The 27597-nt window shown below is 48.4% G+C and overlaps 1 protein-coding gene across 17 annotated transcripts in view; it reads right to left on the reverse strand.

Moving 5' to 3' along the window:
• LOC139534958 (neurexin-2-like) overlaps positions 1-27597 on the reverse strand; it is a 1135712-nt gene that overhangs the window by 60368 nt on the left and 1047747 nt on the right. For all 17 annotated transcript variants that reach the window (XM_071334534.1, XM_071334530.1, XM_071334533.1 and 14 more), the window contains one exon: positions 1138-1309. In XM_071334534.1, coding sequence (XP_071190635.1) covers positions 1138-1309 — 172 coding nt within the window. The remainder of the gene's footprint in view (positions 1-1137; positions 1310-27597) is intronic.

A 27597-nucleotide genomic window follows, 5' to 3' on the forward strand; every position in this document is an offset into this window, starting at 1 on the left:
TATCCGGGATCCTTGAGACATCCCTAGCCTAACCTTAACCATAACCCTTACCTAACCCTAAACCTTACCTTAACCATGTTAAATTTGAACTTCAATTAGATTTTCCAGAGAGGAGAGAGAGGCCGCGTTACTCCTGGATATCACTCCACAGAGGCAGGGTTTGGGATTTCATACTGTGGAGTGGGTTTCTTTTCTTAGAGTTAACCATAAACAAACTTTTGTGAACTTTTTCTCATTGAACCATGAATTCCCTAGAGACAGTAGTAATTGGCGCTATAGGATGAGACAACAGGCACGCAACAGGAGAATCAACCAGCGAGCTCAAACTTTTACTGGAGAAAACACTCAATTTGAATCAGACCTTTCTGAATTATTCTGAAACACTGTGAGAACCAGTCTCTTTAGCTAACGTTCCTCTCCTTGCCATTGCCAAAGACACATGACATGGACTACAGGGAGTGGGTTCGCTAAAGAGAATGGTCGCCAGGCTAGTGAAACACCCATTGGTGTGTAAGAACAGCATCATTATTAATATGACAATTCAACCATTACTGAATCATTCAACCATCATTCAACCATTACTGAATCATTCAACCATTACTGAATCATTCAACCATCATTCAACCATTACTGACTCATTCAACCATCATTCAACCATTACTGACTCATTCCTTGCCTTCCCGGGATAATGGTTCTAACAGTGTGGATAGATCCAGCTCAGTAAGATCAGGGATCAGAAACAGAAAATGTCTTCCTTGTAGTCACCATGGTGGAGGGAGTTGACATAACTACTGTAGAATACAGTGGAGAGAGAGACACCAAGTGAGAGTTTTTGTTTTGGCAACAATAATATAACCAATATATCTAATATGACCAACCATTTTATTTGTCGTTGGCTATTCATGATTAAGTAGCAGTAGGACTGCTATGTAATACATGGTTGGGTGGTATACTGACTCATAGAACATGATGCCCTGCAACAAACCAACCATATTATTTTACTCTCTCACTTTCTCTCCCTCTTCCACTGTATTCCTTTAGTTCATCTGATACTTTAATCCCTCCCTCCCTCCCTCCCTCCCTCCCTCCCTCCCTCCCTCCCTCCCTCCCTCCCTCCCTCCCTCCCTACGGTCCTACCTGAGGGGAAGCGTTCAATGACGGGCTGGCTGTCCACCTGCAGGGTAGCGTTGCCACCGCTGCGTGTGAAGCGCACCACGTGGTATTTGCCGTCGCTCACCATCACCGCGCTCTCCTCGATGACGATGTCGTCCGTTCCCACGTTGAAGATGACGCCGATCCTTCCCTGTTCCTAGGAGAGAGAGAGAGAGAGAGAGAGAGAGAGGGTTAGAGGGAGAGAACACGTTTCATCTGTGTTCAGTGTGTACAGGTGAAAGGTGTGTCCAGTGTCTGTATATGAACACGCAGGTTTCAAACCCGGGTCCAGGTCTTCCGGTGGAGCTTAGGACCATGTTATCCCCCTGAGCTAAAGCCTACAGTCAGCATTATCTCCGGAAGCTTTCGCTACATTATTTCCAGATCTCAGAAAAGATTACCCATCACTTTTGTGTAGTTCAGCAACCCAGGTCTACTAAACATAAATAAAAGGGCTATCCAAGTATGCCAATGTATTTCCATAAAGTCTGTCCAACATAAACCTTCTACAGCATGATAGGTACCGTGCAGTGGCCAGTGTCCCAGTGTGTGTTCTGATCACTGTTGGGGTATAATGGTGTGCAGTCATGCTTCAGCCAGGTTGAGTGTAGAATGGACTACTCTATTACATTTAACATTCACCACCCTCTTTAGGTCCTCTCCCTCTCCTCCTCTCTCTCTCTCCTCTCCTCTCTCTCCTCCTCTCTCTCTCTCTCTCCTCTCCATCCTCCCTCTCTCTCCTCTCCCTCTCCTCCTCTCCCTCTCCTCCTCTCCCTCTCCTCTCTCTCTCTTCTCTCTCTCTCTCCTCTCTCTCCTTCTCTCTCTCTCTCTCTCTCTCTCTCTCTCTCCTCCTCCTCCTCACTCTCTCCTCCTCCTCTCTCTCTCCTCTCTCTCTCTCCTCCTCTCTCTCTCCTCTCCTCTTCTCCCCCTCTCTCTCCTCTCCCTCCTCTCTCTCTTCTTCTCCTCCTCCTCCTCCTCCTCCTCCTCCTCCTCTCTCTCCTCCTCACTCTCTACTCTCCTCCTCTCTTTCTCCTCTCCTCCTCTCTCTCTCTACTCTCCTCCTCCTCTCTCTACTCTCCTATCTCTCTCTACTCTCCTCCTCTCTCTCTCTCTCTCTACTCACTCTCTCTACTCACCCTCTCTCTACTCTCCTCCTCTCCCCCATCTATTAGTGTTGACAGCCTCCTACTGCTTCAACTTTATTACAGTCTACCCATCTCTCTCTCTCTCCTCTCACATCACTCACTCCCTCTTTACCCCCCCTCTCCTCCTCTCCTCTCCCCTCTCCTTGTAGTCACCATGGTGGAGGGAGTTGACATAACTACTGTAGAATACAGTGGAGAGAGAGACACCAAGTGAGAGTTTTTGTTTTGGCAACAATAATATAACCAATATATCTAATATGACCAACCATTTTATTTGTCGTTGGCTATTCATGATTAAGTAGCAGTAGGACTGCTTTGTAATACATCGTTGGGTGGTATACTGACTCATAGAACATGATGCCCTGCAACAAAACAACCATATTATTTTACTCTCTCACTTTCTCTCCCTCTTCCACTGTATTCCTTTAGTTCATCTGATACTTTAATCTCTCTCCTCCTCCTCTACCATCCCTCGCTCCCTCTTTTACCCTCCCTCCTCCCCTCATCTCCAGTCCCCAGGAAAGGTCAGTCATTTACAGAGTTACTCTGGCTGCCACGGAGAGATGGTGGGAGAGACACGATACACACACACACACACACACACACACACACACACACACACACACACACACACACACACACACACACACACACACACACACACACACACACACACACACACACACACACACACACACACACACACACACACACACACACACACACTAGCTTCTGCTGTGCCTGTTCACTGCTGTGGTATGGCAGACGGTTCATTCCCATTGGACCCCTGTCCGTGCCTTTTCCCACAACACTTCCTGGTTTGACACAAGAGGTCAAGCTCGTTTGCTGGAGTGGGTTGCGGCGCGCAGCACGCCACTATCTGTCCGCTCCAGACCCCCACTCCGCAAACATCTCCATTGATTCCTTGATCTAATTAGCTATGTGAATTTATTTAGCGGAAAACCTTCCCCGCATGCCACCATTTTGTGAGCTTCAACTATGGCTTTAGCTTGCAGCACTGTTTGAATTATTCATTCAATATTTTAGGAACATATAAAAAATAGCTGCTAAAATGTTAAAAGGACTAAAGTATCGAGTTAATGGAGTAAATAAGAGCAAGAGGTTGGGATGTAAATGAATGAGTTGTGTAATCACAGTCAAATTTGTGCATTCTAACACGTACTTCGGGATAAAATAGTAACGTTATTCAACGAGAAGCGCGATTGGTTGACATGGACGATTAAGAGCCTAATTGTGGTGTTGTCACTGGTTGTGTTCGGAGCATGATTAATGCCTTTAAAGGGCTCAACAGTGGCTGAGCCACATGTAACCAATCAAACTGTCTGCCGGGTGACTGAAGCGTGTTCATCTTGAATAGTGTTACCTACTGCACCCACTAAAACAGAGGCTTAAGTACAATCTACATATCCATTGAGTTGAATTGTTGACATTAAACAGCTACTTTGATGGGGAAAACCGATGGAGCGGTGACCTACGTCCCTTAGTGTACTGCAGGGATGTCAATCTCAAGCCCTCAAAGAGTACATGGCTCCTTGGCACTTCATCAATCAATTAAAGTTATTGACTGACCAGAGAATCCATTTTGCCCTACCTGGCTTCCTGTGTCTAAATCCACTATTGAATAGCTGCGAACAAGCAGACATGTTGGCAATTGATGATTGATGCCACTTTATCAAACCACGGTTTTACTCCCAGAGAAAAACAACAAAATGGCGGAGGTTAGCCAAATGCTAACAGAGTGCAGTGAACAGTAGCTAAGGACTTCTCCCGTCACACCACTGCCCGCCCACAATGAAGCGCTAAGGCTAATTGCATTGCCTTTTTCATCAAGAATTAATTCAATGTTCCACTCTGCAATCATTTTCTCTGGGAAATGAATCTCCTGTTTTTGCGTATTAGCAGAGGGGGAAGCGCATGGAGGAAACATAATTTGTGAGAGATTAGAATACAGAGAGATTAGCATTAATGTTCCTCAACATTAGGGCTTCTTCTTCTCTCTCGCCAGCACTGGGGAATGTATCGACTCCATTACACAAAGCAGCCGGCGGGAATCGCTGCTTTTTAAAGGTGTTTCTGTGTTGCCATAATAACATTTTAATGGCCGTTCCATTAAAAGGGAGACTCCACTCAAAAACAATATTTTGTTTTCATTAGTCCACTGTTGATACAGTCCCAAAATGTTTTGCATGTCGGCAGTCAAGTTTTCAAGATATTGGACTTTCAAGAAGAAAATGTCACCGGCCACATCATCATGATGATGCAAAATGCGTAATATCTCTGGATGGAAAATATCCATAATCCCGTATAACTGGGAGAGGTCATGCCCATACAGAAACAGTGAAATGAAGGGAGAGGTCATGCCCATACAGAAACAGTGAAATGAAGGGAGAGGTCATGCCCATACAGTAACAGTGAAATGAAGGGAGAGGTCATGCCCATACAGAAACAGTGAAATGAAGGGAGAGGTCATGCCCATACGGTAACAGTGAAATGAAGGGAGAGGTCATGCCCATACAGTAACAGTGAAATGAAGGGAGAGGTCATGCCCATACAGTAACAGTGAAATGAAGGGAGAGGTCATGCCCATACAGTAACAGTGAAATGAAGGGAGAGGTCATGCCCATACAGTAACAGTGAAATGAAGGGAGAGGTCATGCCCATACAGTAACAGTGAAATGAAGGGAGAGGTCATGCCCATACAGTAACAGTGAAATGAAGGGAGAGGTCATGCCCATACAGTAACAGTGAAATGAAGGGAGAGGTCATGCCCATACAGTAACAGTGAAATGAAGGGAGAGGTCATGCCCATACAGTAACAGTGAAATGAAGGGAGAGGTTATGCCCATACAGAAACAGTGAAATGAAGGGAGAGGTCATGCCCATACAGTAACAGTGAAACGAAGGGAGCGGGAAGGGGGGAAGATGGCTCAGGACCAGTACACATCTCTCTGTGGTGGAATATAAACCTATCTGTGGTGGAATACACACCTCTCTGTGGAGGAATACACACCTCTCTGTGGTGGAATACACATCTCTCTGTGGTGGAATACACACATCTCTGTGGTGGAATACACACCTCTCTGTGGTGGAATACACACCTCTCTGTGGTGGAATACACACCTCTCTGTGGTGGAATACACACCTCTCTGTGGTGGAATACACACCTCTCTGTGGTGGAATACACACCTCTCTGTGGTGGAATACACACCTCTCTGTGGTGGAATACACACCTCGCTGTGGTGGAATACACACCTCTCTGTGGTGGAATACACACCTCTCTGTGGTTGAATACACACCTCTCTGTGGTGGAATACACACGGGTGTTAGAGTCAGGTGTTACTGTTATAAGAAGGGCCCAGAGTTGTTCCTGACCACCTGATCTTACTAGTCATAACTGTAGGCCCTAGCCTATATTTAGAACAAAATATATTGTACATCGGTGTCAGAAATGGGACGTAAAAACCTAGGCTACAGAGAGCATTTCAGAGGGGATATTTGGAAATGTCCGTGCAGGGAATGTGAACCGAGGCCCCTGCGTCTGTGTGTGTACAGGTGTGTGCTGGGGTTATCAGTCCGTCCCTAAGGGGGCTTTGCCGTCGATCAGACAAAACTAAAGTGCGAGAGAAAGACATGAAGAAAGAGAGTGGCAAAGGTAGAAAATGAACGATAGAATAACAAATGGGGAAGAATGAAATAGCAATACCTCATGAAAACAAGAACACCGGGAACCTGAATGATCTCCGAGGGCTTGAGGTGCACTGTGATCAAAGAGTCTGTTGAAGATGACAAGCTGGCTTTTTTTAAATTTATTTTTTACACATCAGTATAGTCAATTAAGACGGGGAGAAGTAAAAGACAGAAAAAGAGAGAACGGTTTGCTGCGATTTTCATGGATTGGTTTCCTGCATTTCTTCCCTAAGTGGCTCACGCATAGAACAACGGTTCCATTAGTAGGACTGACAGTCTTGCTTTCTCTCCTCTCTCATCCCCCTATCTTTACCCCTCCGCTACTCCATCTCTTTATTATCCCTCTAAGTCTGATGCCAGAAAAGAGGAGGAAGTGTAAGGAGCCAATCATAACTGCCAGTAGACGGAGGTTGGTAGAGGATGACAATTATTTAGTTTACAAGGAATAATTCTGTATAATTTAAGTTTTACGGTGGAGTCAATGGAGAGAGACACAAACTGAAGGTCGGTATGTGGATATATTGCCATGAAAATATACATTCAAAATAAATGTGTTTCATTTCTAAAAGTGAAAGTGGCCTGTGTTTCATTCAGATTAGATATGGGTCATATCGCTTAACCCACAGGGATGGATTTATGTAGTATACAAGGTCATCCTTACGTCATGCTACATATAGGGGGATGCCAGGATGATAACGGTAATGACTGCATGACGCTAATCAGAACTCGGAAATGAATGTTAGAATGGGCATAATGGGATTGAGTTTGTCCGGGGCTGATGCTTTAGGAGAGTGGTCTCTCTCTCCCTATCTCCCTCTCTCTCTCTCTCCCCCATCTCCCTCTCTCTCTCTCCCCCATCTCCCTCTCTCTCTCTCTCCCCCATCTCCCTCTCTCTCTCGTCCCATCTCCCTCTCTCTCTCTCGCCCCCATCTCCCTCTCTCTCTCGCCCCCAACTCCCCATCTCTCGTCCAATCTCTCTCTCTCACCCCAATCTCCCTCTCTCTCTCTCCCCATCCCCCCCCCCTCTCTCTCTCCCCCATATCTCTCTTGTCCCCATCTCCCTCTCTCTCCCCATCTCCCTCTCTCTCTCTCTCTCTCTCTCTCTCTCTCTCTCTCTCTCTCTCTCTCTCTCTCTCGTCCCCATCTCGCTCTCTCTCCCACATCTCTCTCTCTCTCTCCATCCCCCCCCCCATCTCTCTCTCTCTGTGTTACGTAACCATAAAGAATAGGTTGTTATGTAAGACTAGGCCATAGACCAGCAGTTCAACCCTTTTTACATTCACAGCTAAAACACTTCCAGGACTCATTTGTATGTTTGCCGTTATCTGCGGCAGTCACCTTGAGAAAGTTTCCCCCATCTCTTCATCTTAATAGCACTTTATCTGTCTCTTCCTCTCTCTCTCTCTCTGACTCCCTCTCTCCTCCTCTTCCCTTCTCTTCCCATGTATCTTATAGTCAGTGGCTCTGAGACAACGCCGTGAAACTGGGGCTATGATATAGGATTTCAGTACAAATCAATCAGTCAGAGAGCCTGGGAGTGGGAGGGGAACCATATCAGGCTGTGTGTGTGTGTGTCTGTCTGAGAGAGAAAGTGAGAGAGAATGTGTGTGTGTGTGTGTCGGTGTGACTGACTCACACTAGTCACAATAGACATGCTCAGTTGTCTCATTCTTCCTGTAGCGTTGATCAACGACAGCGTTATGTAGGATACTCATTCCCAGAGATATTATACATCTGGACACTTCATCCTGATAGTATTAATGCCCTCCAGGGTCAACCCTTAACCCCAACACAGATGACAGCCAGTGAGACTGGGGAATGATGACATCGCCTTATATGTAAGCATGTACTACATACATACTGAGCATGCACACACACACATGCTCCTGTGCACACAAACACGCAAACACGTTCATATTTTGAACACACACACACACACACACACACACACACACACACACACACACACACACACACACACACACACACACACACACACACACACACACACACACACACACACACACACTCACACACACACACTAGCCAGTGTGCACAGATAAACACACATGGAAGGACCCCTGTGCCCTTGTGAGGGTGCCAGTGGTGTGTGAGTGTGTGTCGCGCCAGTGGTGTGTGAGTGTGTGTCGCGCCAGTGGTGTGTGAGTGTGTGTCGCGCCAGTGGTGTGTGAGTGTGTGTCGCGCCAGTGGTGTGTGAGTGTGTGTCGTGCCAGTGGTGTGTGAGTGTGTGTCGTGCCAGTGGTGTGTGAGTGTGTGTCGCGCCAGTGGTGTGTGAGTGTGTGTCGCGCCAGTGGTGTGTGAGTGTGTGTCGTGCCAGTGGTGTGTGAGTGTGTGTCGTGCCAGGGGTGTGTGAGTGTGTGTCGTGCCAGTGGTATGTGAGTGTGTGTCGTGCCAGTGGTGTGTGAGTGTGTGTCGCGCCAGTGGTGTGTGAGTGTGTGTCGCGCCAGTGGTGTGTGAGTGTGTGTCGCGCCAGTGGTGTGTGAGTGTGTGTCGCGCCAGTGGTGTGTGAGTGTGTGTCGTGCCAGTGGTGTGTGAGTGTGTGTCGTGCCAGGGGTGTGTGAGTGTGTGTCGTGCCAGTGGTGTGTGAGTGTGTGTCGTGCCAGTGGTGTGTGAGTGTGTGTCGTGCCAGTGGTGTGTGAGTGTGTGTCGTGCCAGTGGTGTGTGAGTGTGTGTCGTGCCAGTGGTGTGTGAGTGTGTGTCGTGCCAGTGGTGTGTGAGTGTGTGTCGTGCCAGTGGTGTGTGAGTGTGTGTCGTGCCAGTGGTGTGTGAGTGTGTCGTGCCAGTGGTGTGTGAGTGTGTGTCGTGCCAGGGGTGTGTGAGTGTGTGTCGTGCCAGTGGTGTGTGAGTGTGTGTCGTGCCAGGGGTGTGTGAGTGTGTCGTGCCAGGGGTGTGTGAGTGTGTCGTGCCAGTGGTGTGTGAGTGTGTGTCGTGCCAGTGGTGTGTGAGTGTGTGTCGTGCCAGTGGTGTGTGAGTGTGTGTCGTGCCAGTGGTGTGTGAGTGTGTGTCGTGCCAGTGGTGTGTGAGTGTGTCGTGCCAGTGGTGTGTGAGTGTGTGTCGTGCCAGGGGTGTGTGAGTGTGTGTCGTGCCAGTGGTGTGTGAGTGTGTGTCGTGCCAGGGGTGTGTGAGTGTGTCGTGCCAGGGGTGTGTGAGTGTGTCGTGCCAGTGGTGTGTGAGTGTGTGTCGCGCCAGTGGTGTGTGAGTGTGTGTCGCGCCAGTGGTGTGTGAGTGTGTGTCGTGCCAGTGGTGTGTGAGTGTGTGTCGTGCCAGTGGTGTGTGAGTGTGTGTCGCGCCAGTGGTGTGTGAGTGTGTGTCGCGCCAGTGGTGTGTGAGTGTGTGTCGCGCCAGTGGTGTGTGAGTGTGTGTCGTGCCAGTGGTGTGTGAGTGTGTGTCGTGCCAGTGGTGTGTGAGTGTGTGTCGTGCCAGTGGTATGTGAGTGTGTGTCGTGCCAGTGGTGTGTGAGTGTGTGTCGCGCCAGTGGTGTGTGAGTGTGTGTCGCGCCAGTGGTGTGTGAGTGTGTGTCGCGCCAGTGGTGTGTGAGTGTGTGTCGCGCCAGTGGTGTGTGAGTGTGTGTCGCGCCAGTGGTGTGTGAGTGTGTGTCGTGCCAGGGGTGTGTGAGTGTGTGTCGTGCCAGTGGTGTGTGAGTGTGTGTCGTGCCAGTGGTGTGTGAGTGTGTGTCGTGCCAGTGGTGTGTGGTGTGCGTGCCAGTGGTGTGTGAGTGTGTGTCGTGCCAGTGGTGTGTGAGTGTGTGTCGTGCCAGTGGTGTGTGAGTGTGTGTCGTGCCAGTGGTGTGTGAGTGTGTGTCGTGCCAGTGGTGTGTGAGTGTGTGTCGTGCCAGTGGTGTGTGAGTGTGTGTCGTGCCAGGGGTGTGTGAGTGTGTGTCGTGCCAGTGGTGTGTGAGTGTGTGTCGTGCCAGGGGTGTGTGAGTGTGTCGTGCCAGGGGTGTGTGAGTGTGTCGTGCCAGTGGTGTGTGAGTGTGTGTCGTGCCAGTGGTGTGTGAGTGTGTGTCGTGCCAGTGGTGTGTGTCGTGCCAGTGGTGTGTGAGTGTGTGTCGTGCCAGTGGTGTGTGAGTGTGTCGTGCCAGGGGTGTGTGAGTGTGTGTCTTGCCAGTGGTGTGTGAGTGTGTGTCGTGCCAGTGGTGTGTGAGTGTGTGTCGTGCCAGTGGTGTGTGTCGTGCCAGTGGTGTGTGAGTGTGTGTCGTGCCAGGGGTGTGTGAGTGTGTGTCGTGCCAGTGGTGTGTGAGTGTGTGTCGTGCCAGTGGTGTGTGAGTGTGTGTCGCGCCAGTGGTGTGTGAGTGTGTGTCGCGCCAGTGGTGTGTGAGTTTGTGTCGCGCCAGTGGTGTGTGAGTGTGTGTCGCGCCAGTGGTGTGTGAGTGTGTGTCGTGCCAGTGGTGTGTGAGTGTGTCGTGCCAGTGGTGTGTGAGTGTGTCGTGCCAGTGGTGTGTGAGTGTGTGTCGTGCCAGTGGTGTGTGAGTGTGTGTCGTGCCAGTGGTGTGTGTCGTGCCAGTGGTGTGTGAGTGTGTGTCGTGCCAGTGGTGTGTGTCGTGCCAGTGGTGTGTGAGTGTGTGTCGTGCCAGTGGTGTGTGAGTGTGTGTCGTGCCAGTGGTGTGTGAGTGTGTGTCGTGCCAGTGGTGTGTGAGTGTGTGTCGTGCCAGTGGTGTGTGAGTGTGTGTCGTGCCAGTGGTGTGTGAGTGTGTGTCGTGCCAGGGGTGTGTTGAGCATGTAGAGTTTGCCCTGCGGCTTGGTTCCACCTGAACACACACAGCTGAAGTGGGACGTGTTGAATGGCTGACAGGATGTTTGTATTTTGTCTGGGAGTGTGTGATCATGCGAGACAGGCTTGGAGCTCTCGACAAGGATCAAAACAGCATGGTTTGTTTTTGTGGACTCGCATATCTACGGTGTGTGTGTGGCTATGTGTGTATGTGTGTATAAAGTATGGGTGTGTGTGTGTGACTCTGTGTCTGCCTTCAATGTGTGTGTGTGTGTGTGTGTGTGTGTGTGTGTGTGTGTGTGTGTGTGTGTGTGTGTGTGTGTGTGTGTGTGTGTGTGTGTGTGTGTGTGTTTGTGTTCAATATGTATGTGTGTGTGTGTGTGTCTGTGTTCAATGTGTATCTGTGTGCGTGTGTGCGTCTGCGTTCAATGTGTATGTGTGTGTTTGTGTGAATGTTTGTGTTTGTCTGCGTTCAATGTATTGTGTGGGTCTGCGTTCAATGTGTATGTGTGTGTGTATTGTTAAGTGGGTGTGTGAGTGTTTGTGTGTGTGTGTGTCTGCGTTCAATGTGTATGTGTGTGTGTGTGTGTGTGTATTGTAAGTGTGTCTGTGTGTGTGTGTGTATTGTACGTGTGTGTATGTGTGTGTGAGTGTGTGTGCGTGTGTCTGCGTTCAACTTGTGTGTGTGTATTGTAAGTGTGTGTTTGTGTGTGTCTGCGTTCATTGTAAGTTTGTGTATGTGTTTGTGAGTGTGTGTGTGTATCTGCATTCAACGTGTGTATGTATGTGTGTGTGTGTGTGTATGTGTGTGTGAGTGTGTGTTGTGTTTGCGTTCAACATGTGTGTGTGTGTGTATTGTAAGTGTGTGTGTGTATGTATGTGTGAGAGTGTGTGTTTGTGTGTACCGTATATATATGTGTGTGTGTGTGTATGTGTGTGTGAGTGTGTGTTGTGTTTGCGTTCAACATGTGTGTGTGTGTATTGTAAGTGTGTGTATGTATGTGTGAGTGTGTGTGTGTGTGTACCGTATATATGTGTGTGTGTGTGTGTGTGTGTACCGTATATATGTGTGTGTGTGTGTGTGTGTGTGTGTGTGTACCGTATATATGTGTGTGTGTGTGTGTGTGTGTGTGTGTAAAATCCTTCCACCATATAGAACGGCAGATCACCTCTCGACACTCCAACTCCTCTCCTACTCACTCTTTAAACCCACATCGAGGAGACTTCTGAAGTTGTTACGGTCCATTATGCCTCCCCTTTCAACTCCTTATCCTGGAGAACATGTTGAAATCTCAAGTTATGAGTCAAGTAGGTAGCCTAGTGGGGCGGCAGGTAGCCTAGTGGTTAGAGCGTTGGACTAGGAACCGAAAGGTTGCTAGATCGAATCCCCGAGCTGACAAAGTAAAAAATCTGTCGTTCTGCCCCTGACCAAGGCAGTTAACCCACTGTTCCCTGGTAGGCTGTCATTGAAAATAAGAATTTGTTCTTAACTGACTTGCCTAGTTAAATTAAGGTAAAATAAATAAAGTACACCGCTGCCACGACTCAAAGTCAAGAGGTAACATAATATCCAATCAGAGAGTCAGAGGAAGAACATGTTAGAGGATTATATTAAAACCTCAGAAAACAACTTTCTTTCTGCAACTCCTTCCGTGTTTCTACTTTGTCCACTGAGTGACTGTGTCGGCTCCTAAAGACGGAAAAGAAAGTAGAGAGAAAGAGGGGAGGAATAGAAGAAGTAACCAGAGGGAAAGGGAGAGGTAAAAAGAGAGACAGAACTGTGGAGGTGTATTCCCTGGGCTGTAGCCAGAAAATATCCTACTGTCTCTCTACCTGTTCACTAGCCCAGAGCAGGGCTCCTCTACTGTCTCTCTACCTGTTCACTAGCCCAGAGCAGGGCTCCTCTACTGTCTCTCTACCTGTTCACTAGCCCAGAGCAGGGCTCCTCTACTGTCTCTCTACCTGTTCACTAGCCCAGAGCAGGGCTCCTCTACTGTCTCTCTACCTGTTCACTAGCCCAGAGCAGGGCTCCTCTACTGTCTCTCTACCTGTTCACTAGCCCAGAGCAGGGCTCCTCTACTGTCTCTCTACCTGTTCACTAGCCCAGAGCAGGGCTCCTCTACTGTCTCTCTACCTGTTCACTAGCCCAGAGCAGGGCTCCTCTACTGTCTCTCTACCTGTTCACTAGCCCAGAGCAGGGCTCCTCTACTGTCTCTCTACCTGTTCACTAGCCCAGAGCAGGGCTCCTCTACTGTCTCTCTACCTGTTCACTAGCCCAGAGCAGGGCTCCTCTACTGTCTCTCTACCTGTTCACTAGCCCAGAGCAGGGCTCCTCTACTGTCTCTCTACCTGTTCACTAGCCCAGAGCAGGGCTCCTCTACTGTCTCTCTACCTGTTCACTAGCCCAGAGCAGGGCTCCTCTACTGTCTCTCTACCTGTTCACTAGCCCAGAGCAGGGCTCCTCTACTGTCTCTCTACCTGTTCACTAGCCCAGAGCAGGGCTCCTCTACTGTCTCTCTACCTGTTCACTAGCCCAGAGCAGGGCTCCTCTACTGTCTCTATACCTGTTCACTAGCCCAGAGCAGGGCTCCTCTACTGTCTCTCTACCTGTTCACTAGCCCAGAGCAGGGCTCCTCTACTGTCTCTATACCTGTTCACTAGCCCAGAGCAGGGCTCCTCTACTGTCTCTCTACCTGTTCACTAGCCCAGAGCAGGGCTCCTCTACTGTATTCATCACATTCAGATACTCAGCACAGGGCACAATAGGATACAGGGTATGTGTCCCAAATGGCACCCTATTCCCTTTATAGTGTAGCTATAGGCCCTGGTCAAAAGTAATGTACTATATAGAATAGGGGGCCATATGGGGCGCAGCCAGGGACTGTATGGTTCAGGTCCTTTGTTTTTTCTCGGCCTCTCCCTCTCTCTGTTTCTATCTTTATTGCTTTCCAATTCTCTCTCTCTCTCTCTCTCTCTCTCTCTCTCTCTCTCTCTCTCTCTCTCTCTCTCTCTCTCTCTCTCTCTCTCTCTCTCTCTCTCTCCCTCTCCCTCTCCCTCTCCCTCTCCCTCTCCCTCCTCCTCCTCCTCCTCCTCTCCGCCTCCATCTCTCTCTCTCGCTCTCTCCCTATGGACTCTGGACTCATAACAGGATTGAATGGTGGTCTAGCATGGGACTTGGCAGGAACCCACTCATCCTCACCTCATGTGTTGGGGTGATATACTGTGAACAGAGAGAGAATAGGTATCTGCTAACGACCTTGTCTCTGCACTGTGAGTTCTCCACTGTGTGCTCTGTGCTCTCCTGTCTGTGTGTTGTGAGTCTGCAGGGTGTGCCCACAGGGATTTTCTTACTATGTGTGCCGCGAGCAAATAGGAATTGGGAATTGAATAAATGCATCTGGGAATACTTTAAAAAAAAGGTTTAATGGGTGAAATTGAATTTGAGAGGAGAGTGAAAAGCAGACAACAAGACAGAGAGTAGGAGTAGTGGTAAATGGATCTCCTCTTTACACAATTAAATGAATTTTCAGTGTGTTTGCACCCATTTCCGTTGTGAGTGTGTTTGAGCCAGAGAGAGCATGTGAAGGAGAGAATCTAGAATTGTTTGTCTTTCTCTCTATCCCACTTTTTCTCGCTCTCTATCTCTCTCTCTCTCTCTGTGCGTGTGTGTGTGTGTGTGTGTGTGTGTGTGTGTGTGTGTGTGTGTGTGTGTGTGTGTGTGTGTGTGTGTGTGTGTGTGTGTGTGTGTGTGTGTGTGTGTGTGTGTGTGTGTGTGTCATTTCAGCCGATTTCTCTCCCCAAAAAACGCTTGAGAAGAGCACCACACAGTCAGGCAAAAATGAACAGAATGAGTCTGACCTTCGGACAAAATCAAGAGCAAAATGTTGTCTGTCTGGCCATCCCCCCTCTTTCTCTGTCCTCTCTCCATTCCTCCTCTCCTCTTTCCATGCCCCTCTCCATCTATCCTCTCTTACCCTGTCCTCTCTCCATCCCTCCTCTCCACTTTCCCTGCCCACACTCCATCCCTCCTCTCCACTTTCCCTGCCCCTCTCCATCTCTCCACTTTCCCTGCCCCTCTCCATCTCTCCTCTTTCCCTGCCCCTCTCCATCTCTCCTCTTTCCCTGCCCCCTCTCCATCCCTCCTCTCCACTTTCCCTGCCCCTCTCCATCTCTCCTCTTTCCATGCCCCCTCTCCACCCCTCCAATCTTCTTTCCCTGCCCTCTCTCCATCCCTCCTCTCCACTTTCCCTGCCCCCTCTCCATCCCTCCTCCCTCCCTCTCAATCTCTCCTCTCCTCTTGCCCTAACCTCTCTCCATCCCTCCTCCCTCCTCCCCACTTTCCCTGCCCCCTCTCCATCCCTCCTCTCCTCTTTCCCTGCCCCCTCTCAATCTCCCCTCTCCACTTTCCCTGCCCCCTCTCCATCTCTCCTCTCGTATTTCCCTGCCTCCCCTCCATCTCTCCTCTTTCCCTGCCCCCTCTCCATCTCTCCTCACCTCTCTCCCTGTCCCCTCTCCATCCCTCCACTCCTCTTTCCTTGCCCCTCTCCATCCCTCCTATCCTCTTTCCCTGCCCCTCTCCATCCCTCCTATCCTCTTTCCCTGCTCCCTCTCCATCCCTCCTCTCCACTTTCCCTGCCCCTCTCCATCTCTCCTCTTTCCCTGCCCCTCTCCATCTCTCCTCTTTCCCTGCCCCCTCTCCATCCCTCCTCTCCACTTTCCCTGCCCCTCTCCATCTCTCCTCTTTCCCTGCCCCTCTCCATCTCTCCTCTTTCCCTGCCCCCTCTCCATCCCTCCTCTCCACTTTCCCTGCCCCTCTCCATCTCTCCACTTTCCCTGCCCCTCTCCATCTCTCCTCTTTCCCTGCCCCTCTCCATCTCTCCTCTTTCCCTGCCCCTTCTCCATCCCTCCTCTCCACTTTCCCTGCCCCTCTCCATCTCTCCTCTTTCCATGCCCCCTCTCCACCCCTCCAATCTTCTTTCCCTGCCCTCTCTCCATCCCTCCTCTCCTCTTTCCATGCCCCTCTCCATCTATCCTCTCTTACCCTGTCCTCTCTCCATCCCTCCTCTCCACTTTCCCTGCCCACACTCCATCCCTCCTCTCCACTTTCCCTGCCCCTCTCCATCTCTCCACTTTCCCTGCCCCTCTCCATCTCTCCTCTTTCCCTGCCCCTCTCCATCTCTCCTCTTTCCCTGCCCCCTCTCCATCCCTCCTCTCCACTTTCCCTGCCCCTCTCCATCTCTCCTCTTTCCATGCCCCCTCTCCACCCCTCCAATCTTCTTTCCCTGCCCTCTCTCCATCCCTCCTCTCCACTTTCCCTGCCCCCTCTCCATCCCTCCTCCCTCTCATCTCTCCTCTTTCCATGCCCCTCTCCATCTATCCTCTCTTACCCTGTCCTCTCTCCATCCCTCCTCTCCACTTTCCCTGCCCACACTCCATCCCTCCTCTCCACTTTCCCTGCCCCTCTCCATCTCTCCTCTTTCCCTGTCCCTTCTCCATCCCTCCTCCCCACTTTCCCTGCCCCTCTCCATCTCTCCAACTCTCCTCTTTCCCTGCCCCCTCTCCACTTTCCCTGCCCCCTCTCCACTTTTCCTGCCCCCTCTCCACTTTTCCTGCCCCCTCTCCACTTTTCCTACACCCTCTCCATTTTTCCTACACCCTCTCCACTTTCCCTACCCCCTCTCCAATTTTCCTGCCCCCTCTCCACTTTTCCTACACCCTCTCCACTTTCCCTACCCCCTCTCCACTTTCCCTACCCCCTCTCCACTTTCCCTAACCCCTCTCCACTTTCCATGCCTCCTCTCCATCTCCACTCCCTCTCCATTTCTCCTCTTTCCATGCCCCACTCCATCCCTCCTTTCTTACCCTGTCCTCTCTCCATCCCTCCTCTCCACTTTCTCTGCCCCTCTCCATCTCTCCTCTTTCCATGCCCCCCCTCCATCCCTCCTCTCCTCTTTCCCTGCCCCCTCTCATCTCTCCTCTGACCCTGCCAATCTCCATCTCTCCTCTCCTCTCACCCTGCCCTCTCTCAGTTACCCTCCTCTCCTCTCACCCTGTCCTCTCTCTGTTACCCTCCTCTCCTCTCACCCTGCCCTCTCTCTGTCACCCTCCTTTCCTCTCACCCTACCCTCTCTCTGTTACCCTCCTCTCCTCTCACCCTGCCCTCTCTCTGTTACCCTCCTCTCCTCTCACCCTGCCCTCTCTCTGTTACCCTCCTCTCCTCTCACCCTGCCCTCTCTCTGTTACCCTCCTCTCCTCTCACCCTGCCCTCTCTCTGTTACCCTCCTCTCCTCTCACCCTGCCTTCTCTCTGATACCGTCCTTTCCTCTCACCCTACCTTCTCTCTGTTACCCTCCTCTCCTCTCACCCTGCCCTCTATCAGTTACCCTCCTCTCCTCTCACCCTGCCCTCTCTCTGTTACCCTCCTCTCCTCTCACCCTGCCCTCTCTCTGTTACCCTCCTCTCCTCTCACCCTGCCCTGTCTCTGTTACTCTCCTCACCTCTCCTCTCCTCTCACCCTACCCTCTCTCTATTACCCTCCTCTCCTCCTGCCCTCTCTCTGTTACCCTCCTCTCCTCTCACCCTGCCCTCTCTCTGTTACCCTCCTCTCCTCTCACCCTGCCCTCTCTCTGTTAACCTCCTCTCCTCTCCTCTCACCCTGCCCTCTCTCTATTACCCTCCTCACCTCTCACCCTGCCCTCTCTCTGTTACCCTCCTCTCCTCTCACCCTGCCCTCTCTCTGTTACCCTCCTCTCCTCTCACCCTGCCCTCTCTCTATTACCCTCCTCTCCTCTCCTCTCACCCTACCCTCTCTCTGTTACCCTCCTCTCCTCTCACCCTGCCCTCTCTCTGTTACCCTCCTCTCCTCTCACCCTGTCCTCTCTCTGTTACCCTCCTCTCCTCTCACCCTGCCCTCTCTCTGTTACCCTCCTCTCCTCTCACCCTGCCCTCTCTCTGTTACCCTCCTCTCCTCTCACCCTGCCCTCTCTCTGTTACCCTCCTCTCCTCTCACCCTGCCCTCTCTCTGTTACCCTCCCCACTGCAGAACAACTACAATAGACCACAAGAGTACTTTCTGTTCCGTTCCTCCTATCCCCATGTATTGTACCAATATATTATGTCAATTCCAGTAATGGTTATAGGCATACAGTAGCAGAATATGTAATCCTGAAGAAATAAACAACTACCAATGAACAGTGATTATGTCATTATTATGCAATTGCCATTTCTAGCTCTTTTCTAAATAAATAACCAGGAAATAGTGGAACGTCTAATAAAGTGTAACGAAGACTACTGCGTATGGACAAAGAGACATGGGACAGCAACTGTCCTACTGAAGGTAGTAAACCTCATGGTAGTGAATTTCACACATCAATTGCTATTGAAACGTATATCCAAGTCTACACAGCCAAGAGAGAAACAATAGTGACTTTTAGCGACTTTTCTTTGTCATCATAATCATCTCATATGGAGAGCATCATCTCGCTCAGTTTCTGCAAATCTAAGACTTTAGATCTCACTATCTTTCCTATACTTCCTTTCCTCATTTGCCAACTCTTCTTTGTCCCCCTTTTCCCTTTCCCTTTCTCCATCCCTCCATCTACCCCTTTCTCCATCCATCCACCCATCTATATATCTACAGTTGAAGTCGAAAGTTTACATACACTTAGGTTGGAGTCATTAAAACTCATTTTTCAACCACTCCACATATTTCTTGTTAACAAACTATAGTCGGTTAGGACTTCTACTTTGCAATTTTATCAACAATTGTTTACAGACAGATTATTTCACTTATAATTCACTGTATCACTATTCCAGTGGGTCAGACGTTTACATACACTAAGTTGACTGTGCCTTTAAACAGCTTGGAAAATTCCAGAAAATTATGTCATGGCTTTAGAAGCTTCTGATAGGCTAATTGACATCATTTGAGTCAATTGGAGGTGTACCTGTGGATGTTTTTCAAGGCCTACCTTCAAACTCAGTGCCTCTTTGCTTGACATTATGGGAAAATCAAAAGAAATCAGCCAAGATTTTAAAATCAGCCAAGATTGTAGACCTCAACAAGTCTGGTTCATCCTTGGGAGCAATTTCCAAACGCCTGAAGGTACCACGTTCATCTGTACAAACAATAGTACGCTAGTATAAACACCATGGGACCATGCAGCCGTCATACCGCTCAGGAAGGAGACGCATTCTGTCTCCTAGAGATTAACGTACTTTGGTGCGAAAAGTGCAAATCAATCCCAGAACAACAGCAAAGGACCCTGTGAAGATGCTGGAGGAAACAGGTAGAAAGTATCTATATCCACAGTAAAACGAGTCCTATATCGACATAACCTGAAAAGGGGACTCAGCAAGAAAGAAGCCACTGCTCCAAAACTGCCATAAAAAAGCCAGACTACGGTTTGAAACTGCATATGGGGACAAAGATCGTACTTTTTGGAGAAATGTCCTCTGGTCTGATGAAACAAAAATAGAACAGTTTGACCCTAATGACCATCGTTATATTTGGAGGGAAAAGGGGGAGGCTTGCAAGCCGAAGAAAACTATCCCAACCTTGAAGCACGGGGGTGGCAGCATCATGTTGTGGGGTTGCTTTGCTGCAGGAGGGATTGGTGCACTTCACAAAATAGATGACATCATGAGGGAGGAAAATGATGTGTATATATTGAAGCAACATCTCAAGACATCAGTCAGGAAGTTAAAGCTTGGTCGCAAATGGGTTTTCCAAATGGACAATGACCCCAATCATTCTTCCAAAGTTGTGGCAAAATGGCTTCAGGACAACAAATTCAAGGTATTGGAGTGGCCATCTCAAAGCCCTGACCTCAACCCTATAGGGCAGAACTGAAAAAGCGTGTGTGAGCAAGGATGCCTACAAACCTGATTCAGTTACACCAGCTCTGTCAGGAGGAATGTGACAAAATTCTCCCAACTAATTGTGGGAAGCTTGTGGAAGGCTACCCGAAACGTTTGACCAAAGGTAAACAATTTAAAGGCTATGCTACCGAATACTAATTGAGTGTATATAAACTTCTGACCCACTGGGAATGTGATGAAATATATAAAATCTGAAATAAACTTCCGACTTCAACTCTATCTATCTATGTATTGTTCCGTCAGAAAGTTGCCTCTCTCAACTTTGTTGGGCTTGGCACAAGGTTGAAACCTAGCAGAGGAGAACGGCCGCAAGCACACAGACTAATATTTGTTGTCGCTAAACTGAGCAAACACGGATAAACGGCCTCTCTCTCTCTCTCTCTCTCTCTCTCTCTCTCTCTCTCTCTCTCTCTCTCTCTCTCTCTCTCTCTCTCTCTCTCTCTCTCTCTCTCTCTCTCTCTCTCTCTCTCTCTCTCTCTCATATATATATATATATTTTCCGCCTACCTTTCTGCTTCCTTTATCTCTCTCTTTCTGCTCCGCTTCAAAGTTGTTTGTGGTGATTGGTGGTTTAAGGGATGTGTGTGTGTTGGGGGGGGGGGGGGGGGGGACCTTCACCTCAGAAGCCCACTATTTCAGACCGAATCATTCCCTGTGAGTCAGTGGAGACACACCTGTCCACTACTCCAGTAAGCTTTAAGTTTTAAGAGATTGAAACAAAGCACACCAAGGTCTGTAACCTAATCTCCTTTATACACCTCTACTGTGTCATTTCAGTACACTGTCTGAAGGCCCCAACACATTCTGCCTGCTGGTATATCTGTGTATAGCCGGCTGGGAGCTGAAAGCCACACTGAATGAGGAGTGAACAATGAACACACCACTGTCTTCTATATTCTGCAGCTAAATCATGGCAATGGTCTTCACCAGATAACACCTTCCATGGCAATTCACCTTCATTTTTTTTATTTCCACTTACAATGACGACATTGATGTAAATAACAAGTATTCTAATCCATCAAATAACAAAATTAAAGGTCCATTAATGCCAAATTACACTGTTACAAAACGAGATTCCAGTCTATAGGCCTATGTTGCATTGGGCTGCCCTGTTGCTGCCTGACTAAAAATAAACCAAACCAGACCACTCTATTATCATGTCAAATAAAATAAAATGTTATTGGTCACATACACATGGTTAGCAGATGTTATTGCGAGTGTAACAAAATGCTTATGCTTCTATATCCGACAGTGCAGCAGTATCTAACAGGTAATATCTAACAAATTCCACAACAAAACCCAATACACACAATCTAGTAAAGGAATGGGATAAGAATATATAAGTATAAAATATATGGATGAGCAGTGACCGAGCGGCTAAGATGCAACAGATAGTAAAGAATAAATAGTGAAGGATACAGTACATATACATATACATATGAGATTAGTAATGCGAGATATGTAAACATTCTTAAAATGACATTATTAGAGTGACTAGTGTTCCATTTATTAAAGTGGCCAATGATATCAAGTCTGTAGGTAGGCAGCCACCTCTCTGTGCTAGTGGTGGCTGTTTAACAATCTGATGGCCTTGAGATAGAAGCTGTTTTTCAATCTCTCTGTCCCAGCTTTGATGCACCTGTACCGACCTCGCCTTCTGGATGATAGCGGGGTGAACAGGCAGTGGCTCGGGTGGTTATTGTCCTTGATGATCTTTTTTGCCTTTCTGTGACATCGGGTGCTATAGGTGTCATGGAGGGCAGGTAATTTGCACCGGTGATGAGTTGTGCAGACCGCACCACCCTCTGGAGAGCCTTGCGGTTGTGGGCGTACCAGGCGGTGATACAGTCCAACAGGATCCTCTCAATTGTGCAACTGTAAAAGTTAGTGAGGGTTTTTGGTGACAAGCCACTTTTTTTTAGCCTCCTGAGGTTGAAGAGGCACTATTGCGCCTTCTTCACCACGCTGTCTGTGTGGGTGGACCATTTCAGTTTGTCCGTGATGTGTACGCCAAGGAACTTAAAACTTTCCACCTTCTCCACTGCTGTCCCATCGATGTGGATAGAGGGGTGCTCCCTTTGCTGTTTCCTGAAGTCCACGACCATCTCCTTTGTTTTTTTGATGTTGAGTGAGAGGTTGTTTTCCTGACACCACACTCCGAGGGCCCTCACCTCCACCCTGTAGATTGTCTCGTAATTGTTGGTAATCAAGCCTACCACTGTAGTGTCGTCTGCAAACTTGATGATTCAGTTGGAGGCGTGCATGGCCACGCAGTCGTGGGTGAACAGGGAGTACAGGAGGAGGCTGAGAACACACCCTTGTGGGGCCCCAGTGTTGAGATCAGCGGAATGGAGATGTTGTTTCTTACCTTCACCACCTGCGGGTGGCCCGTCAAGAAGTCCAGAACCCAGTTGCACAGGGCGGGGTCGAGACACAGGGTCACAAGCTTAATAATGAGTTTGGAGGGTACTATGGTGTTGAATGCTGAGCTGTAGTCAATGAACAGCATTCTTACATAAGTATTCCTCTTGTCCAATGGGATAGGGCAGTGTGCAGTGTGATGGCGATTGCATTGTCTGTGGACCTATTGGGGCGGATAGCAAATTGAAGTGGGTCTAGGGTATCAGGTAGGGTGGAGGTGATATGATCCTTGACTAGACTCTCAAAGCACTTCATGACAGAAGTGAGTGCTACGGGGCGATAGTCATTTAGTTCAGTTACCTTTGCTTTCTTGGGAACAGGAACAATAGTGGCCATCTTGAAGCATGTGGGGACAGCAGACTGGGATAGGGATGAACTTGGATTGTTAGCTAATCCAAGTTTATCATTTTAAAAGGCTAATTGATCATTAGAAAACCCTTTTGCAATTATGTTAATAGAGCTGAAAATTGTTGTTCTGATTAAAGAAGCAATACAACTGGCCTTCTTTAGACTAGTTGAGTATCTGGAGCATAAGCATTTGTGAGTTCGATTACAGGCTCAAAATGGCCAGAAACAAAGCACTTTCTTCTGAAACTCGTGAAACTTGTTCTGAAAAATGAAGGCTATTCCATGCGAGAAATTGCCAAGAAACTGAAGATCTCATACAACGTTGTGTACTACTCCCTTCACAGAACAGCTCAAACTGGACCTAACCAGAATAGAAAGAGGAGTGGGAGGCCCCAGTGCACAACTGAGCAAGAGGACAAGTACATTAGAGTGTCTAGTTTGAGATACAGACGCCTCACAAGTCCTCAACTGGTAGCTTAATTTAATAGTACCCGCAAAATACCGTCTCAACGTCAACAGTGAAGAGACGTCTTCGGGATGCTGGCCTTCTAGGCAGAGTTGCAAAGAAAAGCCATATCTCAGACTGGCCAATAAAAAGAAAATATTATGATGGGCAAAGAACACATACACTGGACAGAGGAAGATTGGAAAAAAGTGTTATGGACAGACAAATCTAAGTTTGAGGTGTTCTGATCACAAAGAAGAACATTCATGAGATGCAGAAAAAATGAAAAGATGCTGGAGGAGTGCTTGACGCCATCTGTCATACATGGTGGAGGCAATGTGATATCTGAGGGTGCTTTGGTGGTGGTAAAGTGGGAGATTTGTACAGGGTAAAAGGGATCTTGAAGAAAGAAGGCTATCACTCCATTTTGCAACGCCATGTAATATCCTGTGGACAGCACTTAATTGGAGCCAATTTCCTCCTACAACAGGACAATGACCCAAAGCACAGCTCCAAACTATGCAAGAACTATTTAGAGAAGAAGCAGTCAGCTGGTATTCTGTCTACAATGGAGTGGCCAGCACAGTCACCGGATCAAACTCCACTGAGCTGTTGTGGGAGCAGCTTGACCGTATGGTGCGTAAGAAGTGCCCATCAAGCCAATCCAACTTGTGGGAGGTGCTTCAGGAAGCATGGGGTGAAATCTCTTCAGATTACCTCAACAAATTGACAACTAGAATGCCAAGGTCTGCAAGGCTGTAATTGCTGCAAATGGACGATTCTTTGACGAAAGCAACGTTTGAAGGACGCAATTATTATTAAAAATCAATGAAAAATCAATTAAATTTTTTTATTTATAACCTTGTCAACGTCTTGACTATATTTCCTATTCATTTTGCAACTAATTTCATGTATGTTTTCATGGAAAACAAGGACATTTCTAAGTGACCCCAAACTTTTGAACGGTAGTGTACGTCTCGTGTTTGAGCCGTTGAATTGCGACTCCACTTTGTCTCTATATTAACACTTTGCCTGTTTGATTGCCATACGGAGGAAATAACTACACTGTTTGTATTCGTATTTCCGGTCGCCTTGCCATGATTAAAGGGGTTGGTACATGCTTTCAGTTTTGCGCGAATGCTGCCATCAATTCACGGTTTCTGGTTAGGGAAGGTTTTAATAGACACAGTGGGTACAACATATTAGTCAATGTTATTATCTGAGGCTACCCGGAACATATCCCAGTCCACGTGATTGAAGCAATCTTGAAGCGTGGAATCCAATTGGTCAGACCAGCGTTGGATAGACCTAAGCACAGGCGCTTCCTGTTTTAGTTTCTGCCTATAGGAGGGGGGCAACAAGATCGAGTCATGGTCAGATTTGCCAAAAGGAGTGCGGGGGAGGGCCTTGTATGCATCCCGGAAGTTAGAGTAGCAATGGTCGAGCGTGGTACTCGCTCATGTACAGCAATATATATGCTGATAGAATTTAGGCAGCCTTGTTCTCAAATTAGCTTTGTTAAAATCCCCAGCTACAATAAAAGCAGCCTCAGGATATATGGTTTCCAGTTTGCATAAAGTCCAGTGAAGTTCCTTGATGTCCATCTTGGTATCCGCTTGCGGGGGGATATACACGGCTGTGACGATAACTGAGGATTGTTCTCTTGGGAGATAATACCATCTGCATTTGATTGTGAGGAATTCTAGGTCAGGTGAACAAAAGGACTTGAGTTCCTGTATTTTGTCACAATTACACCATGAGTCGTTAATCATGAATTATACACCCCCGCCCTTCTTCTTACCAGAGAGATGTTTATTCCTGTCGGTGCGATGCACTGAAAATTCCGTTGGCTGTATGGACTCCGACAGCATGTCCCCAGCTAGCCATGTTTCCGTGAAACAGAGTGTGTTACAATCCCGGATACCTCTTTGGAAAGCAACTCTTGCCCTGATTTCATCTACTTTGTTAACTAGGGACTGGACATTAGCGAGTAATAAACTTGGAAGCGGTGGGTGGTGTGCACGCATCCAAAGCCTCACTAGAAGACCGCTCCGGCACCCTCACTTCCGGCGGCGTTGTTTTGGGTCGGCCTCTGGCATCAGTTCAAATGCCCTGGGAGGTGCAGACAAAGGATCCGCTTTGGCAAAATCGTATTCCTTGTCGTAGGGCTGGTTGTGCTGGGAAGTTGACATCTCTCTGATATCCAATAGTTCTTCCTGGTTGTATGTGATAACACTTAAGGTTTTCTGGGCTAACAATGTAAGAAATAATACATAAAAAAACTAAATATTGCACAGTTTCCTAAGGACTAGAAGCGAAGCTGCCATCTCTATCGACGCCATCTTGAATCATAGTCTGGGATATTTTCCCTCCACCTCCAGGCCTACAGTAGGACATGTCAGGGGGGATAACTGGTGGCCAGTGTGGCATGGGAGATGTGTAGAGACAGGGTGACGACATGCCACACTGACCAACATGCTGTACCAACAGTGCCCCTGGGCTGATTACTATCCACTGGCTCTACCATCAGCCTTATAGGAGAGTAGGAGAAACACCACTGGATCTACCATCAGCCCTATAGGGAAGTAGGAAAAACACTGCTGGATCTACCATCAGCATAGGAGAAACACCACTGGATCTACCATCAGCATAGGAGAAACACCACTGGATCTACCATCAGCATAGGAGAAACACCACTGGATCTACCATCAGCATAGGAGAAACACCACTGGATCTACCATCAGCTTTATAAGGGAGTAGGAGAAACACTGCTGGATCTACCATCAGCATAGGAGTAACACCACTGGATCTTGAGGATCCAGTCTTATCATAGTGTAGACAGCTATTAGGAGTTGAGGATCCAGTCCTATCATAGTGTAGACAGCTATTAGGAGTTGAGGATCCAGTCCTATCATAGTGTAGACAGCTATTAGGAGTTGAGGATCCAGTCCTATCATAGTGTAGACAGCTATTAGGAGTTGAGGATACAGTCCTATCATAGTGTAGACAGCTATTAGGAGTTGAGGATCCAGTCCTATCATAGTGTAGACAGCTATTAGGAGTTGAGGATCCAGTCCTATCATAGTGTAGGCAGCTATTAGGAGTTGAGGATCCAGTCCTATCATAGTGTAGGCAGCTATTAGGAGTTGAGGATACAGTCCTATCATAGTGTAGACAGCTATTAGGAGTTGAGGATCCAGTCCTATCATAGTGTAGACAGCTATTAGGAGTTGAGGATCCAGTCCTATCATAGTGTAGACAGCTATTAGGAGTTGAGGATCCAGTCCTATCATAGTGTAGACAGCTATTAGGAGTTGAGGATACAGTCCTATCATAGTGTAGACAGCTATTAGGAGTTGAGGATCCAGTCCTATCATAGTGTAGACAGCTATTAGGAGTTGAGGATACAGTCCTATCATAGTGTAGGCAGCTATTAGGAGTTGAGGATACAGTCCTATCATAGTGTAGACAGCTATTAGGAGTTGAGGATACAGTCCTATCATAGTGTAGACAGCTATTAGGAGTTGAGGATCCAGTCCTATCATAGTGTAGACAGCTATTAGGAGTTGAGGATCCAGTCCTATCATAGTGTAGACAGCTATTAGGAGTTGAGGATACAGTCCTATCATAGTGTAGACAGCTATTAGGAGTTGAGGATACAGTCCTATCATAGTGTAGGCAGCTATTAGGAGTTGAGGATACAGTCCTATCATAGTGTAGACAGCTATTAGGAGTTGAGGATCCAGTCCTATCATAGTGTAGACAGCTATTAGGAGTTGAGGATACAGTCCTATCATAGTGTAGACAGCTATTAGGAGTTGAGGATACAGTCCTATCATAGTGTAGACAGCTATTAGGAGTTGAGGATCCAGTCCTATCATATATTTCATACAGCTGAACTCTCCCCCCCCCCCCCCCACCTTTCTCTTATTCAATGTGAGAATGCTACACAGTTAGGGTCCAGGTGTGACCAAACACTCCCAGCAGGTGATAAACACATGGCCGCCTCGTCGCTCGCAGGTACTTCCTGGACACGCCGTGCCACCCCGGAGCACCACCCACGCAGGTCGTCACGACGCCTCATCACGAGCCTCTCACACGCTAGGTGATGAGAATTCCGGAGTCAGTGGATACCATTTTTAGGTAGTTTCGCAAGCCAATGCTAACTAGCGTCAGCGCAATGACTGGAAGTCTACAGGTAGGGTAGCATACACAGAATACCTTTCAAATAGGCCCATGGCTCATAGTCTTTCCTCTTTCTGTTTCCCTGCGATAGTTATGCCATGCTGACGCCCAGCTTGGGCTCAACCCTGTGCCAGGTGGCATGCCCAGCCTGGGCTCAACCCTGTGCCAGGTGGCATGCCCAGCGTGGTCAGGTCATTAATAGGGTGCCAGCATGACCGGGCACACACATGGCATGACTGACCTGTATATGAGATCCGAGGGCCAAGTTAGGGATGGAGGGAGGGATGGAGGGACGGATGGTTGGACAGATGGAGGCAGAGGTGGGGTGAGAGAGAGGTAATGTACCACTAGCGCCCTGGCGTCTCCTCTGTTGCCCTGCAGTTCACCCCACAGTGGCCTAGAATAGCATCCCGCCCCAGGCATACACGCTAGCATGCAAACACACACACTGCCACACACACACACACGGCTAAAATGGCCCTCCATAGTACCCTCCAAACTCGTCATCAAGCTCGAGACCCTGGGTCTCGACCCCGCCCTGTGCAACTGGGTACTGGACTTCCTGACGGTCTGCCCCCAGGT

Source organism: Salvelinus alpinus, chromosome 11, assembly GCF_045679555.1.
Source record: "Salvelinus alpinus chromosome 11, SLU_Salpinus.1, whole genome shotgun sequence".
NCBI classification, from domain to species: Eukaryota; Metazoa; Chordata; class Actinopteri; order Salmoniformes; family Salmonidae; genus Salvelinus; species Salvelinus alpinus.